We start from the raw sequence: 15,851 nt of genomic DNA, 5'->3' as shown, positions 1-15,851 counted from the left end.
CACTTTAGCATTGTTTAAGCTGCGCTTTTGTGCCATTTTCTGGCCACTAGTGGTGTGCTTTTTACCCAACAAAAAGGGTAAAAAGTCCAGTTTTGCAGCGCTTTCAAAACGCTTTTAAGGCGCTTTGAAAGCGCTGCCCATTCATTCCAATGGGCAGGGTGTTTTGGGAGTGCTAAATACAGTGCTCCCTACCCGCCTGAAAGCTGCTCCTTGCAGGACTTTTGCGAACGTCCCGCAAGCGCACCGCCCCAGTGTGAAAAGACATACTGGAATGAATGGGAGGCAGTTTTCCGGCGCTTAGAAAAGGCTATTTCCAGTGCTAAATTGCCTGAAAATCGCCCCAGTGTGAAGCAGGACTTAATTGTTTACCGGATGCTGATTTGTAGCTGTTATTTCAGACATCCTTAAATTGAGCCATAAACACAAACAGGTGAAGGGCATTACATATTTACTTGTGTGTACTACAAAGAGTTTCCCCTTAGTAAAAATATAGGGTAGAAAAATCAAGAGAGTTGAGAAATCTGGATGCATTTAAAAGCTTTCTTTTTTTTGGCAGATGGATTCATTGTAATCAAAGCTTATATTCTTTAAGATGATAAAGAAGAAGCTCTATAAATTTAAACCTGTACTTTTTTTTTAAAGATTGTTATTTTTGGGGTTATGCCAGTGAAATGGTTTATCTTGATTTCAGCAGCATTTTATAGATAGAAACAGTGCAAAACCCATAAGAGCAGAACAACATAAACATTAACTCTGTCTTCTGCTACATTTCCCTTTTGCTGTCTCTATATAGTAATTAATTTTTATTAAGAACTTTCCATTATTTTCACCTGGTGATCTTGTCAGGAAGTCTATTATTTTCAACTCCCATTAACAGACCAAGCTAACCAGCAAAAAGGGCATTCGAAGTGTTTGGACAAACCATTTAACACTGCCAGGGGTGCTTACATGGTCAGATTTAATATTTATTATTCATTTATGTAAAACCATTATCACAAAAGGAAAAAAACCTGCTGATGTAACTGCTTATAAAGTGTTAGCTGGAGTTCAGCTTGAATTTGTTAGTCAAGCCCATCTAAATCTAATAGTCTTAAAGGGGTTGTAAAGGGAAAAAAAAATCCCCTAAATAGCTTCCTTTACCTTAGTGTGGAGAAAGCCTCTTGAGGGGGGAGGGTGTGAGCAGGAGTGTCAGGACACTCTCTACTTTGCACATAGGGAAAGGAGCTGTGTGTTAGTGGGCGTCCTGACGCTCTTGCTCCCCCTCTCAAGAGGCTTTCTCCACACCAGGGAGAAAGCCTTGCATTACTGTGTGGAGTTACAGACAGAAGAACAGGAAGTGAGGATTTCTCAGAAGAAATAAGGACATTTAAACGCAAAATCAAAGGATGAGGTAAGTGAAGGAGGACTGCACTAAGGTAAAGGTAGCTATTTGGGGAAAAAATTGGTACCTTTACAAACCCTTTAAGTCCAATGCTATCCTCTCCCCAGACTGGCAATGTGGCTTTCAAAAGGTGTCTCTATTGCTCCTCCATCCAGAGTGGAGACACCCTAAGACAGGAAGTGTATTACTGTTCGAAAGGTCAGGTGAAAATAAAAAAAGCCCATGAAAGGAAATCAAATTCAGCCACCACATTTAAGGATTGGCGAGCTGCACCATCGACAGATAAACCCTGCAGATAAATGCTGGTACTGACTGTAGCTATATCATTATATCCATAGCTTTGTGATATATATATATATATATATATATATATATATATATATATACACTATGGGCCAGATCCACAAAAGGGATACGACGGCGTATCTACTGATACGCCGTCGTATCCCTGTTTCTATCTTTGGAACTGATCCACAGAATCAGTTTCCAATAGATAGGCAGAAGATCCGACATGTGTAAGGGACTTACACTGCCGGATCTTAGGATGCAGTACCGCAACCGCCGCCGGGGACATTTCGAGTCGAAATGCCGCTTCGGGTATGCAAATTAGCACTTACGGAGATCCACAAAGCTTTTACGCTTCGTTTTTTCTCTGTAAGTATTAGTTTGCAATTGTAAAATTAGGGCTGCTTTTACAAGGCCTAAACTGTTTAGGCCTTATAAAAGTAGACCCTTCTATCCCGCGTCGCCGTCTTTTTTTTTTCAAATTTTTTTTTCCCCGCCGCAACTCGTATTTTTTTTTTTACGCCCGTCGCGATTCCCAAACCCCGCGCAACGTAAAACCGCGCAAAGCACGTCGGGAAAATGACATCGTGAGCATGCGCAGTACGGCCGGCGCGGGAGCGCGCATAATTTAAATGGGACTCGCCCCATTTGAATAGGAACGCCTTGCGCCGGCCGGATTTAAGTTACACAGCTGAAAATTTCGAGGTAAGTGCTTTGTGGATCGGGCACTTAGGTAGAAATTTTCCGGCCGTGTAACTTAAATTGAAAAAGTTACGTTGCGCCGGGTTTTTGTGGATCTGGCCCTATATTACCAAAAGTATTGGGACGCCTGCCTTTACACGCACACAAGCTTTAATGGCATCCCAGTCTTAGTCCTTAGGGTTCAATATTGACTTGGCCCACCCTTTTTTAACTATAATAGCTTCCACTCTTCTGGAAAGGCTGTCCACAAGGTTTAGGAGTGTGCCTATGGGAATGTTTGACCATTTTTCCAGAAGCGCATTTGTGAGGACAGGCACTGTTATTGGATGAGAAGTCCTGGCTCACAGTTTCCGCTCTAATTCATCCCAAAGGTGTTCTATCAGGTTGAGGTTAGGTCAAGTTCCTCCACCCCAAACTCACTCATCCATGTCTTTTATGGACCTTGCTTTGTGCACTGGTGTGCAGTCCTGTTGGAACAGGAAGGGGCCATACCCAATGTCTTAGTATGCTGATGCCTTAAGAGTTTCCTTCACTGGAACTAAGGTGCCAAGCCCAACCCCTGAAAAACAACCCTACACCATAATCCCCCCTCCACTAAATGATTTGGACCAGTGCACAAAGCAAGGTCTATAAAGACATGGATCAGCAAGTTTGGGGTGGAGGAACACTCTTAAACCTTGTGGACAGCCTTCCCAGAGTTAAAGATGTTATAGCTGCAAAGGGTGGGCCAACTCAATATTGAACCCTACAGACTAAGATTGGGATGCCGTTAAAGTTTGTGTGTGTGTAAAGGCAGGCATCCCAATACTTTTGGCAATATAGTGTATATACATACACTCACCCGCCACTTTATTAGGTACACCTTGCTAGTACCAGGTTGGACCCCCCCCCCCTTTTGCCTTCAGAACTGCCTAATTCTTCATGGCATAAAATCAACAAAGTGTTGGAAACATTCCTTTGAGATTTTGGTCCATAGTGACATAATAGCATCATGCAGTTGCTGCAGATTTGTTTGCTGCACATCCATGATGTGAAGCTCCCTTTCCACCACACCCCAAAGGTGCTCTATTGGATTGAGATCGGGTGACTATGAAGGCCATTGGAGTACAGTAAACTCATTGTCACATTCAAGAAACCAGTTTGAGATGGTTTGAGCTTTGTGACGTTGTGCATTATTCTGCTGAAAGTAGCCATCAGAAGATGGGTACACTGTAGTCATAAAGGAATGGACATGGTCAGCAACAATACTCGTGGCATTTAAACAATGCTCAATTGGTACTAAGGGGCCCAAAGTGTGCCAAGAAAATATCCTCCACACCATTACACTACCACCAGCCTGAACCATTGATACAAGGCAGGATGGATCCATACTTTCATATTGTTTACACCAAATTCTGACCCTACCATCTGACTGTTGTAGCTGAAATCGAGCCTCATCAGACTCATCAGGCAACGTTTTTGCAATCTTTTATTGTCCAATTTCGGTGAGCCTGTGCGAATTGTAGCCTCAGTTGCCTGTTCTTAGCTAACAGGAGTGGCACCCGGTGTGGTCTTCTGCTGCTGTGGTGCATCTGTTTTAAGGTTTGATGTGTTGTGCATTCAGAGATGGTATTCTGCATTCCTTGGTTGTAAGGAGTGGTTATTTGAGTTACTGTTGCCTTTCTTTCATCTTAAATCAGTCTGCCCATTCTCCTTTGACCTCTGACAATAAGGAATTTTTGCCAACACAACTGCTGATACATGGATGTTTTCTCTTTTATCGGATCATTCTTTGTAAACCCTAGAGATGGTTGTGTGTGAAAATTCCAGTAGATCAGCAGTTTTTGAAATACTCAGACCAGCCCATCTGGCACCAACAACCATGCCACGTTCAAAGTCACTTAACAATGTGATGTAATACAACTTTGTGGTGTTTTCTTTACTTTACTTTTCTTTTTCTGGTTTTATGGTTGACACCGTAAAGTCCATGGACTGGATTCAGATACATTGGTGTATCTATCCGCCCGGCGTAACGTATCTGAGATACGTTACGCCGCTGTAACTTTGGGCGCAAGTTCTGTATTCAGAAAGAACTTGCGCCCTTATTTACGGCGGCGTAACGTATGTGTTGCGGCGTAAGGCCGCGTAATTTAAATGGGGATGTAGGGGGCGTGTTTTATTTAAATTGTAGTTGACCCCGCGTTTTTGACATATTTTTTGAACGGCGCATGCGCCGTCCGTAAAATATCCCAGTGTGCATTGCTCCAAATTACGCCGCAAGGACGTATTGGATTCGACGTGAACGTAAATGACGTAAAGCCGTATTCGCGAACGACTTACGCAAACGATGTAAAAATTTAAAAACTCGGCACGGGAACGACGGCCATACTTAACATTAGCTACGCCTCATATAGCAGGGGTAACTATACGCCGAAAAAATTCGAACGACGTAAAAAAATGCCGGCGGGACGTAGGTTTCTGAATCGCCGAATCTACCTAATTAGCATATTCCTTGTGTAAACATACGGAAGCACCACCTAGCGGCCAGCCTGAAATTGCAGCCTAAGATACGACGGTGTAAGACACTTACACCTGTCGGATCTTAGGGATATCTATGCGTAACTGATTCTCTGAATCAGGCGCATAGATACGACCGACCCCACTTAGAGATACGACGGTGTATCAGGAGATACGCAGTCGTATCTCTTTTCTGAATCAGGCCCCATATGTCTTTTTCACTTTGTTGCAATTTTTGAATTGGGATGTGGTGCCATTTTTAGAGAACTGTGCGCTCTATCTCATTTTGCACTGTAGTTTTAAATTCACAAAGAATAAAGCTCTAGGAAGATGTCATAAACTGTTGCTCCCAACATTAAATGAAAATACAGTGGTCAAGCCACTGATGGAAATGTACTCTAGATAGCCTGGGAAGATAGATATCACTTGTGCTGGTCTGGCAATGCAGACATAGGTGTTTCTATGATTTCTGCTGCTGTAAAGAGGATGAACAAAACCTTCCACACCAATGACAGGATCAGCATTTTACTATAATTTAGAAAAAGGTTGTAGATGAGTCTTACCTCTTGTTCACAATAGTTTTAATGAGTTTTTAATAGTCTTAGTACATTTAATATAAAGCATGTATATATTGCACAGTATGTATGCATAAAATGAGGAGTCTCACTTCTATGATATTACTAGTTAGTATTTGGGTTCCAATTTAAAGTGAAAGACCCCTGTAGGCCCATCTTTGTGTTATTTGCAGCATTTTATTATAGTAAATGCAAATTCTCTTTACTTTTTTTGTTTCACTTTTTCTTATTTTTCCAATCCAAAGAACATTTTTTTTATGATAAGCAGTCATTTGGGACTTTGCCACATTGCTTAATGTCATAAAACTTTCTAAAATGCACAAAATAAAGTTGAAAAACAAATTTTCTGTTGATTTAACTCTAGGGCATGGAAAATCTCATGAGTCATCCTATGTCAGTGCAATGAAAATATATGTCTATATTAGATTTTCCATTTACAATACAATCATTATGCTTCATATTCACAATTGTGGAAAAAATGTCTATTCCTAACCAATTATTCTAAAAAGTCAAATTACCTTGGCAGACAGTTTGTTGTCGTTTTTTTTTTTTTTTTTTTTAAGAAACCGTTTTCAATGTAGAGCATATTCAGTTGGTTTTTCCCAGTCACCTTTTTTTTTTATAAAGCTAGCTATAAAATTTAGATGACCAGACCTGTCACTTCTCATGAGTCAATACTGTATGTAAATCAGTGATTAGAAAACCAAATACAAAACGTAAAATGCATGTTCTTTTTTTTATATATAGAAACAAATCTTATTTACTTGGTATAAAATCGAAGGGGCAGATCCTCAAAGAAATTATGCCGGCGTATCTGTTGATACGCCACGTAATGTCAAATTTTGCGCGTCGTATCTTTGTTTTGGTATCCACCAAACAAGATACAACGGCATCTGTGTTAGATCCGACAGGCGTACGCCTTAGTACGCCGTCGAATCTAAGATGCAATTTTCCGGCGGCCGCTGGGTGGCGTTTCCGTCGTATTCCGCGTTGAGTATGCAAATTAGCTATTTCCGACGATCCACGAAGGTACGAGCGGCCGTCGCATTCTTTTACGTTTTTTCCATTCGGCTTTTTCCGGCGTATAGTTAAAGCTGCTATCTGGTGGCATACTCAATGTTAAGTATGGCCCTCGTTCCCGCGTATAATTTTGAAAATTTTACGTTATTTGCGTAAGTCGTCCGTGAATGGGGCCGGACGCCATTTACGTTCATGTCGAAAACAATGACGTCCTTGCGACGTCATTTGGAGCAATGCACCCTGGGAGTTTTGACGGACGGGGGCATGCGCAGTTCGTTCGGTGCGGGGACGCGCTTCATTTAAATGAAACACGCCCCCTACTAGCCGCATTTGAATTCCGCACCCTTACGCCGCGAGAGATACACTATGCCGCCGTAACTTACGGCGCAAATTCTTTCAGGATTCAAAGAATAGCAAAGTAAGTTAAAGCGGCGTAGCGTATCTCACATAGGCTGCGCCCACACAGATGTATGTGGATCTGCCCCGAATTGTTTTGATTGCACATTGCAAAGCATCCACATTTTTTAACAAAGTATATTAAATGCTAAAATAAAATAAAAAAAATCCGTGCCTGGCTAAAACTAGCATTGTAATGGTATTTAACCAAAATCCTGGGCTCTCCATTAATACTTTGTTTTAAGAGCACCTTCTGGGCTCAAACCACAATACAGCAATTATTGTATCATGCTAATTCCAAAATTCCATGAGTTGTAATTCTGTATAAAATAAATATTCTAGGATAAAGATTTATGCTAGTGAAAACCAAACTTCACATAAATATACATCACAAGTCTGGTATATATCTGACATATGTTGGACTCCAAGAAACAGCTAAATACATAGAGTGTATGAAAGCTATTTTCCCCTCCAAAGACTTGTAGCTAGATTCAGGTACAATGGTGCAAACTTGCGGCGGCGTAGCTTAGCGTGTTTAGGCTACGCCGCCGTAAGTCAGCTAGGCAAGTACATTATTCACAATGTACTTGCCTGCTATCTTACGGCGGCGTAGCCTAAAGCGGGCAGGCGTAAGGGCGCCTAATTCAAATGTGTTTGAGGGGGGCGTGTTTTATGTTAATGAGGCTTGACCTCACGTTTTCTACGTTTTTTCTTACTGCGCATGCGCCGGGCGCCTACATTTCCCAGTGTGCATTGCGGCTAAGTACGCCGCACGGGCCTATTGATTTTGACGTGGACGTAAAAGACGTAAATCCCGATTCACAGATGACTTACGCAAACAACGTAAAAAATTCGAATTTCGACGCGGGAACGGCGGCCATACTTGACATTACTATTCCAATAGGGCCTAGCTCTAACTTTACGCGGCCTATCTCTTACGCAAACGGCGTAAAAGTACTGCGTCGGCCGGGCGTACGTTCGTGAATCTGCGTATCTCCTCATTTACATATTCTACGCCGACCGCAATGGAAGCGCCACCTAGCGGCCATCCAAAATATTGCAATCTAAGATAGGATGGCGCAAGCCGTCGTATCTTAGATATGTTTAAGCGTATCTCTGTTTGAGCATGCGCTTAAACATAAGTCGGCGTAGATTCTGAGTTAGGTCGGCTTATCTACTGATAAGTCAGCCTAACTCTTACTGAATCTACCTATTGGTATTTCTGTCCATGCAGCCCTGAGATTTACATCTACCACACAGCACAGCCCTGTCTGACAGGGCAGCAGACCTGATTTTTATCTGCTACAGTTAAGCAACACTTAAGCCGTGCACACACGATCGGTTTGTCCGATGAAAACAGACCGATGGACTGTTTTCATCGGACAAACCGATCGTGTGTGGGCCCCATCTTGTTTTTTCCATCGGTGTTAAAAAATAGAACATATTTAAACATTTTCCTATGGATAAAAAAAGGATAGAAAAATCCAATTGTCTGTGTGGAACTCCATCGGAGAAAAATCCATGCATGCTCAGAATCAAGTCGACGCATGCTCGGAAGCATTGAACTTCATTTTTTTCGGCTCGTCGTAGTGTTTTACGTCACAGCGTTTTGGCACGGACGGAATTTAGTCTGGTATGCAAGACTGATGAAAGTCAGCTTCATCGAATATCCGACGAAAAAAATCCATCGGATTAGATTTCATCAGATATCCGATCGTGTGTACAGGGCTTCAAAGTTCTGTCATATACTGTACAGTGGCAGGAAAGTGCTTTCCACTCCATTTTGCTACCAGTTGTATTAATGGCTCTTCCTTAGTTGTAATGGAGTCTTTTCTCATAACTATGCTTTTATTATTCTCCAGTGCTCTCAGTCATGTGGTGGAGGTATTCAGGCCCGGGAGGTCCTCTGCAAACAAAGGCTTTCTGATGGCAGCATCTTGGAACTTCCTGAAACCTTATGCTCATCTACAAAACTCGCGACACAGGAATTATGCCACAATGAAGACTGTCCACCAGAGTGGTCTCTAAATGACTGGTCTCAGGTAATATTCAAATTTAAACAGAATTGTTGTTTAATGCTTTACAGATCTTTTCTGCTTGACAACCTTGTTGAACCAATAATATATATATATATTTTTTTTTGTGAAAGCTGACTGTGTTTGTTGCAGAATATTCACACAATCAGGGACTTTTCCAGCTATACTACCAGGAAAGTTCCATCCTTTTATGAATGATAATCTATCTTTATGTAATATTAATTTATATTGTTTTGTTTTACTGTATCTGTATAGTGCTCAGTTTCATGTGGAGAGGGGACACAAATCCAAGGAGCTGTTTGTAGACAGAAGGTTAAAACTGGAGAATATATTGTAGTGAATTCGACTTTGTGTCCAGATTCCATTCCTCACCAGATGACCCGGTCTTGCTCATCAGCACCATGCACAAGTAATGGCAGGTTCTATTATTTGTTTTATTTATATGATTGTTTCGTGCTAATTTAGATGAGTTTTACATAATAAACTGTGCTTCATTATAGTTATTTAAAATTCATAGTTGAGATTTACTCAGTTGTTTTATAAACATTGGATGAAAATATATACCCAAGTTAGTTAAATATGTCAAAAACATAAATCGTAACTAATCTGACTGATTTAACAAACAGTTAAATTCAAAGCATGCTGTATGCATGTGCAGCACCTTGGCAACTGTAGATCAAACAGAGGCTAAGATGGCAGCTTCATTGGCTGTACACGATAGGAGGGTTTCGTTCCACCTTAATAAAAAATAGTATTGCCTGTACAAAAATGCAGTTATGCTCTAACCATTTTTGTAGTTAAAGGTAAAATATGTTAAGTTTATGGGTCCTGTAAAGGTTAGGTGTACTTTTAATCCACTTAAATTAGTGTTGACATAAATTACTTTTCTCATATGCTGGTCTGTACAAGAGTTAGTGTGCATCAGCAGTGAAAGGTGCAAGTATACTTCACATGATGGGTATCATCTTGAGAAAGAAAGTAGCAGCATATTTATTGAACTCGCAGGGAATATCATTTTGGTCATTCCCTTTTTCATTTGATAATAGATGTTAGCCTTTTTTCCAGATCAATCCACCAACCCATGAGATGAGAAGCCAGATGTTTTAAAGGTTTTGTAATTCTAGTCAAACTATCGGGATATTTAGAGGCTAATAAAAAGCAGTCGTACTGTATATCGAATTGACATGTTCCATCAACCCATGTGAATCGTTTCAATGCTTGAATATATGAACATAATGAATAATAGATCATACTTTAACATATAATGCTTAATACATCCTAGAGTCCTACTTGTTGTCATATGCATGCATGCATTAAACAAAATATGTTAGTGTTGAGCACTTGACTGGTTGTTATTCTGATCTAGTGACTTCAATTCATTTTTACTCAGTGACAGTTGAGGCGTGAATGACCAGGCTGGGTGTTAAATTTGCAGTTAGCAATTTAATCTGGTTCCCAGCTGAATATGTTTAAATAAGCCATCTTAAAGGATCAGTAAAGAATTGTTATTTTTTTTAAATAACAAACATGTTATACTTACCTCCACTGTGCAGCTCGTTTTGCACAGAGTGTCCCCGAACCTGTTCTTCTGGGGTCCCTCTGCGGCTGTCTCGGCTCCTCCCCCACAAGAGCTTTTTCACCTTCATGCGAGCTCCCTCACATGGTGGAAAGCTCTTGCGGGCACGCTCCCGTGATACAGCAGCAGCCATAGCCGACCAACTGTATCACTTGGCCCCGCCCCCCGGGTCATTGGATGTGATTGACAGCAGCATCAGCCAATGGCTGAGCTGCTATCAATCCGTCCAACCAACGACCAGACTAGGAAACCAGGGAGGATGATGGGGGCTAGCGAGGGGTAAGGTAAGTAAAACCGGGGCTCGGGGGGGGGGGGGCTTTACTGTCGGATGTTTTTTCACCTTTATACATAGGATGCATTAAGGTGAAAAAACTTTTACCTTTACAACCCCTTTAAAGAAAAACTATGCTGAGAAAAATGGTATACTACCATTGTTGAGCTCTACTGCTAAAAACATTAGCATCTGCTTTTCAGTTGGCTTCAATAACTTCGTGGTTATTAGAAATTAAATTTGGGTTCAGGTGGCACCTGGGTTTGAGGCAAACCCATATTGTTCAACATTTGTGTATTGAGCAAACTATTAGATCAAAATGTGCCAATTTGCCTGTCTGAACCTCTGCTAATATAACAATTTCCCTGTCAGTGGACCCCCTTATTGAATGGGCTTCCAAATTCTTTTATAAGCCTATCACAATATTTTTGGGGGACCAGGCAAGAGGAAGAGGCCCATGTCTCAACATTTTCACAAGGTGCCTTGAAAGTAGGGAGGCTATGCCACTGGGGATCCTGAATGATGTAATTGACCATACTTGGTCATGACCAAATATGGTCAATGATATCACCCAGGATCCACCTCACTGTATTTACATTACTTCAGCATTAGAGGTCTGCCATTTAGCAATGGGAGTGTGGCAGCTTAACATCGACTGGCATCCCATCGTTTGTATTGATGAGGATTTACTTCAAGGAACATTATTTACATTTTTTTTATTATATTTTTCTGTATGTGTGTGCTTTTTTTGGCCTGTTCTGCTGTTTCTCCATTTTATGTCCACCCAAGCTGCATGCCTGGGGAAGGGAATGGGTAGAAGATTTGTATATTTTTAATGTTGTCATGTAAGCTGCAGGAAATTACCCTCTTCCTGCTGAACAATATTTAGTAAAAAAAAATTTGCATTGGTAAATTTCCCCAGTGACATTACCCAGCTACCACTGTCCTTTTTCAACAATAGCTTGCCTATTAGCTTTAAAAAAAATACAGAAAATTATAGCTATTTTCAGTAGATAGATAGATAGATAGATAGATAGATAGATAGATAGATAGATAGATAGATAGATAGATAGATAGATAGATAGATAGATAGATAGATAGATAGATAGATTTCAGTGGGGTACAGTACTAAGTATGGGATTTGCGGTCTTCCCCCCTGGGTTCCCTAAACCCTATTTATTGAGTCAGTGATTCAGAAAGCAAGATCTAGCCAAACATCTATCATTTTTTCCTTTAATGCCCAACTCTAGCCAAAACATTTTTTATTTAACCAGAGTAAGTACGTTTTACAGCCTCTGACAGATTTGTTTTTGCCATGGTGATTTCTTCCTGACTGGCATTAGTATTGTGGGGAAACATTAGAACCTTGTGTTTTTTTTTCATTGCTATCTCTGCTTTCCTGTCCTGGTAACATCTGCATCACATATTTGTCTTGATGTCACATAAATAAAAAGTGGAGAAAATGCTCCCTCCTGCAGTCAGAGACCATATTAACAAATATGACCAAAGTTCTAACCCTTCCCCACACTACTCAAAACTAAAAACGGTCTGAATTCAGATTTGGGGTGTTTAGGATAAAACAAAGTTATGTGAGCAGTTAGATACAGGCATAATAAAACACTACCAGTAATCTAATCAAGTAAAGGATAAAGATACAGTTTCAAGGTCATTGATGAAGATTATTGTATTAGATTTATGTGCACTAAGTGTTACTTTTTATATTTTAAGGACCCTGGCTTGGCCAGAAGACAAACCCTCAAATATCTGGACTGAGAAAAATCTACATACAAACCAAAAAGCAGAAGAAGCTTCAATTTGTTGTTGGCGGCTATGCTTACCTCCTGCCAAAGACTTCTCTCGTACTTAGGTGTCCTGTGCGTAGGTTTCGTAAACCACAAATTATATGGGAGAAAGATGGAAAACACTTGATCAGTTCAGAGCATGTTACTGTGGCACCACATGGATATGTTAAAATTCATCATCTCAGGCCATCAGACACTGGAGTCTACATATGCATGGCTGGGCCTAGCCAAGAACATTTTGTCATCAAGCTTATTGGAGAGAACAATAAAATCATTTCTCAGGTTTCCAGACATAGAGAAGAAGACACTGTTAAAAAACACAGAAAAAATTATTCTTTTAATCGTCCAGAAAAGCAACAAAATTCGAATCCTTTAAACCGAAGCAAAACTGAAAAGCAGATGCAGATAACGGACCCTGGTAGCCGCTATGATAATATTGTTTCACGTCTTCTGGCACTTAAACCTTGGTCTGACCATCACATAGATCCATCTGACCCTCAGGAATCTTTTGAAAGAAATATCTCTTCAGAGGAAGACCATGGATTGGAGCATACTATACCTAATACTTTTGTTACTGATGTTAAACATGTAGAAGATGTAATACGGTTATTGTCCCAGCAACCTGGTGAACTCCATGACAACAGCAAACATCTCTTTTTACAACTGGCTCATGAGCTAGTTAAAAGCCGTCTAGAAAACCATGGACCACCAGTTTTTAAGCCTGAGCCTAAACAGCTTGGTCCAGGAAATTCAGAGCATTCATTGTATAAACCTGTGTCTGGTTTTTCCAGCTCATGGAGGTCATCATCAATGGAAGCAGAAGTGTTTGAACCACATGACATTCTCCCAGGCCAGTCTCACAGAAAGCCAGTTATTCTCCGAAAAATATCTGCAGCCCAACATTTCTCTGCTTCTGAGGTTGTAACCCATATTGGACAAACTGTGGCACTGGCTAGTGGAACCCTCAGTGTGCTACTTCATTGCGAAGCTGGAGGAAACCCTAAACCAGTTATAAGCTGGGCCAAGAATGGAGAAGAAGTGAAATATAGTAACAGGTAGTAAAAGTACACATATATCAATATTACATACATATCTACAGAAATGTGCATATGGCAAGCACTTAAATTGTATCCCTGTACAAACATCTAACTCCCATATTTCAGCCCCTCTTTTATATAAAAACACCATTCATTTCAGAGCTTCCTTTTCATATCAGGAGCCTCCCTATATGTCAAAAGCTTCCCCCATACATCAGTGTCCCCTCCTTCACATCATGTGAAGGAGAACATGTCTGTCTTTCCGTCCTGTTCAGTTAATACTCCTCGGAATACAGCAGCAGGTCACATGGTACTGTCTCAGCTCGGCTCCAGTTACATGACTAAGCTGTCTCCGCCCTCTGCCTGCTCCTGTCCCAGAAAGTTTTATGGCTGCCACAGGATTCTTTTTGAGGCTGCCCCTGCTGATCTAACAGGGCTGGGCAAAATAGGGCTTTATTTACCACCCTTCCAGCAGCCCTGGCCATGCCTTTTGCTGAGTGGCACCTAGGGAACATGTCATACCTGCCATACCCTGGATATGCCGCTTATACCAAATGTTAGCAGTCACCAGCAAAGAGGTTTGCAGTTTGTTTACTGATATACCAAATGAATGTTAAACATATTTTAGCCTTTATAATCTGAGCTTGAAATAAGCATTAATTTTCTGAATGCTTAAAGGGGTTGTAAAGGTAAAAAAAAATCCCCTAAATAGCTTCCTTTACCTTAGTGCAGTCCTCCTCATCCTTCGATTTTGCTTTAAAATGTCCTTATTTCTTCTAAGAAATCCTCACTTCCTGTTCTTCTGTCTGTAACTCCACACAGTAATGCAAGGCCTTCTCCCTGGTGTGGAGAAAGCCTCTTGAGGGGGGAGGGGGCGAGCAGGAGTGTCAGGACACTCTCTACTTTGCAGATAGAGAAAGGAGCTGTGTGTTAGTGGGCATCCTGACACTCCTGCTCGCCCCCTCCCCCTTCAAGAGGCTTTCTCCACATCCAGATCAGTTTTTTTTTTTTAGATGTCACATTTGTTTTACATAATTTTAATCTTGTGGTCATTGATATGTTTAAACAGGATCCTCCTAAAATCAGATGATACCCTGCAAATACTAGAGCCAGTTGAAGCTGACGTTGGCTTTTACACCTGTAATGCCACCAACTCTTTGGGCTCTGCTTCTGTGTCTATTGCCATTACTTTAGCAGGTATGCAATTTAAGATTTTGATAGATGTTCTTTATTTATTTTTGTATGTTTTCAAAATGTACCTTATTTTTAAATGTTCTTCCTGAAACTGACATGCACATCTCTTTGGAGTTATGTACAGACAATGTGATATTGAGATGTTTGTTTATGCTGTTCATCATAATTTTTTGTGCACAATTGGAATCGCCTTTGATTACACTTAAGAGAAATTAACTGCTGTTGTCATCCCTCAATTTAAACATCAATACTGCAATCACGTGTCACCCTTTCACAAAAATAAAATAATATATAATGCACACCCAAGGGTTATCTCCTCATGTATAATTTATTGAGTTAAAAAGATTTATAGCATCACTAAAAGACTATCCAGAAACTCTACCCCCCCCCCCCACCACACAACCACCATCCCCCCCATATGTTCCTCCCAACCCCACAACAACAAATATACACTGCAAAATCAGAGTACCAATGACATCACCACCCACCCCCTACACATGATGGAACCACATGGGACCTCCCCCCTGGGAGATAGAGCCAGGAGACCGTAAAGACCCCCCCCCTCCCCGAAAGCCTGTTCCTATATGCTCAATGTGAAATGCTCCCAGATGTCTAAACGGAAAGCTCTGCACCTTATAGCCACAATGGGCAAATGCAGTAGCCTGGCCCATTACAACTAGTTCTGGAAGACAGATCACGGATAACCACCTCGGTTATCAGCAGGTAACACTTCTCTTAAAACAATTGGTGTCAAAGTACAAGCATCTACAAAAAAAAAATTGCACCAATTTAAGCCAAATGGGACCTATTTTACCACAGTGCACCATTATAATAATTAATATTTTTGTTAAATGAAAATAATTTCTCTTAATAAAATAAATACTGTAAATACTGTAGGTGTCAGTGCATAAAAAAAAAAACCCTCAAAACTAGGTATCACTGCAGCAAGGTACTCGCAAGACTGGTGTTCAGTGCAGTAAAATCTCTCAAGGATTGGTGTCAGTGCACAAAACAACGAGTGCTCAGTGTGTTTTACTACCTCAGTGTCTGCTACCAGTATGCTCCCTCTCTACCACGCTG

At 40.8% G+C, this 15,851-nt stretch overlaps 1 protein-coding gene across 1 annotated transcript in view; it reads left to right on the top strand.

The window, feature by feature from the left end:
* The window catches only part of ADAMTSL1 (ADAMTS like 1), a 409,336-nt gene that overhangs the window by 301,861 nt on the left and 91,624 nt on the right, over positions 1-15,851 (top strand). The window contains exons 17-20 of the mRNA XM_040359956.1: positions 8,718-8,897; positions 9,147-9,300; positions 12,467-13,595; positions 14,647-14,774. Of these exons, the coding sequence (XP_040215890.1) occupies positions 8,718-8,897; positions 9,147-9,300; positions 12,467-13,595; positions 14,647-14,774 (1,591 nt within the window). The remainder of the gene's footprint in view (positions 1-8,717; positions 8,898-9,146; positions 9,301-12,466; positions 13,596-14,646; positions 14,775-15,851) is intronic.

This window comes from Rana temporaria, chromosome 1, assembly GCF_905171775.1.
Source record: "Rana temporaria chromosome 1, aRanTem1.1, whole genome shotgun sequence".
Taxonomy (NCBI): Eukaryota; Metazoa; Chordata; class Amphibia; order Anura; family Ranidae; genus Rana; species Rana temporaria.
This window is presented reverse-complemented; position numbering and strand designations above follow the sequence as displayed.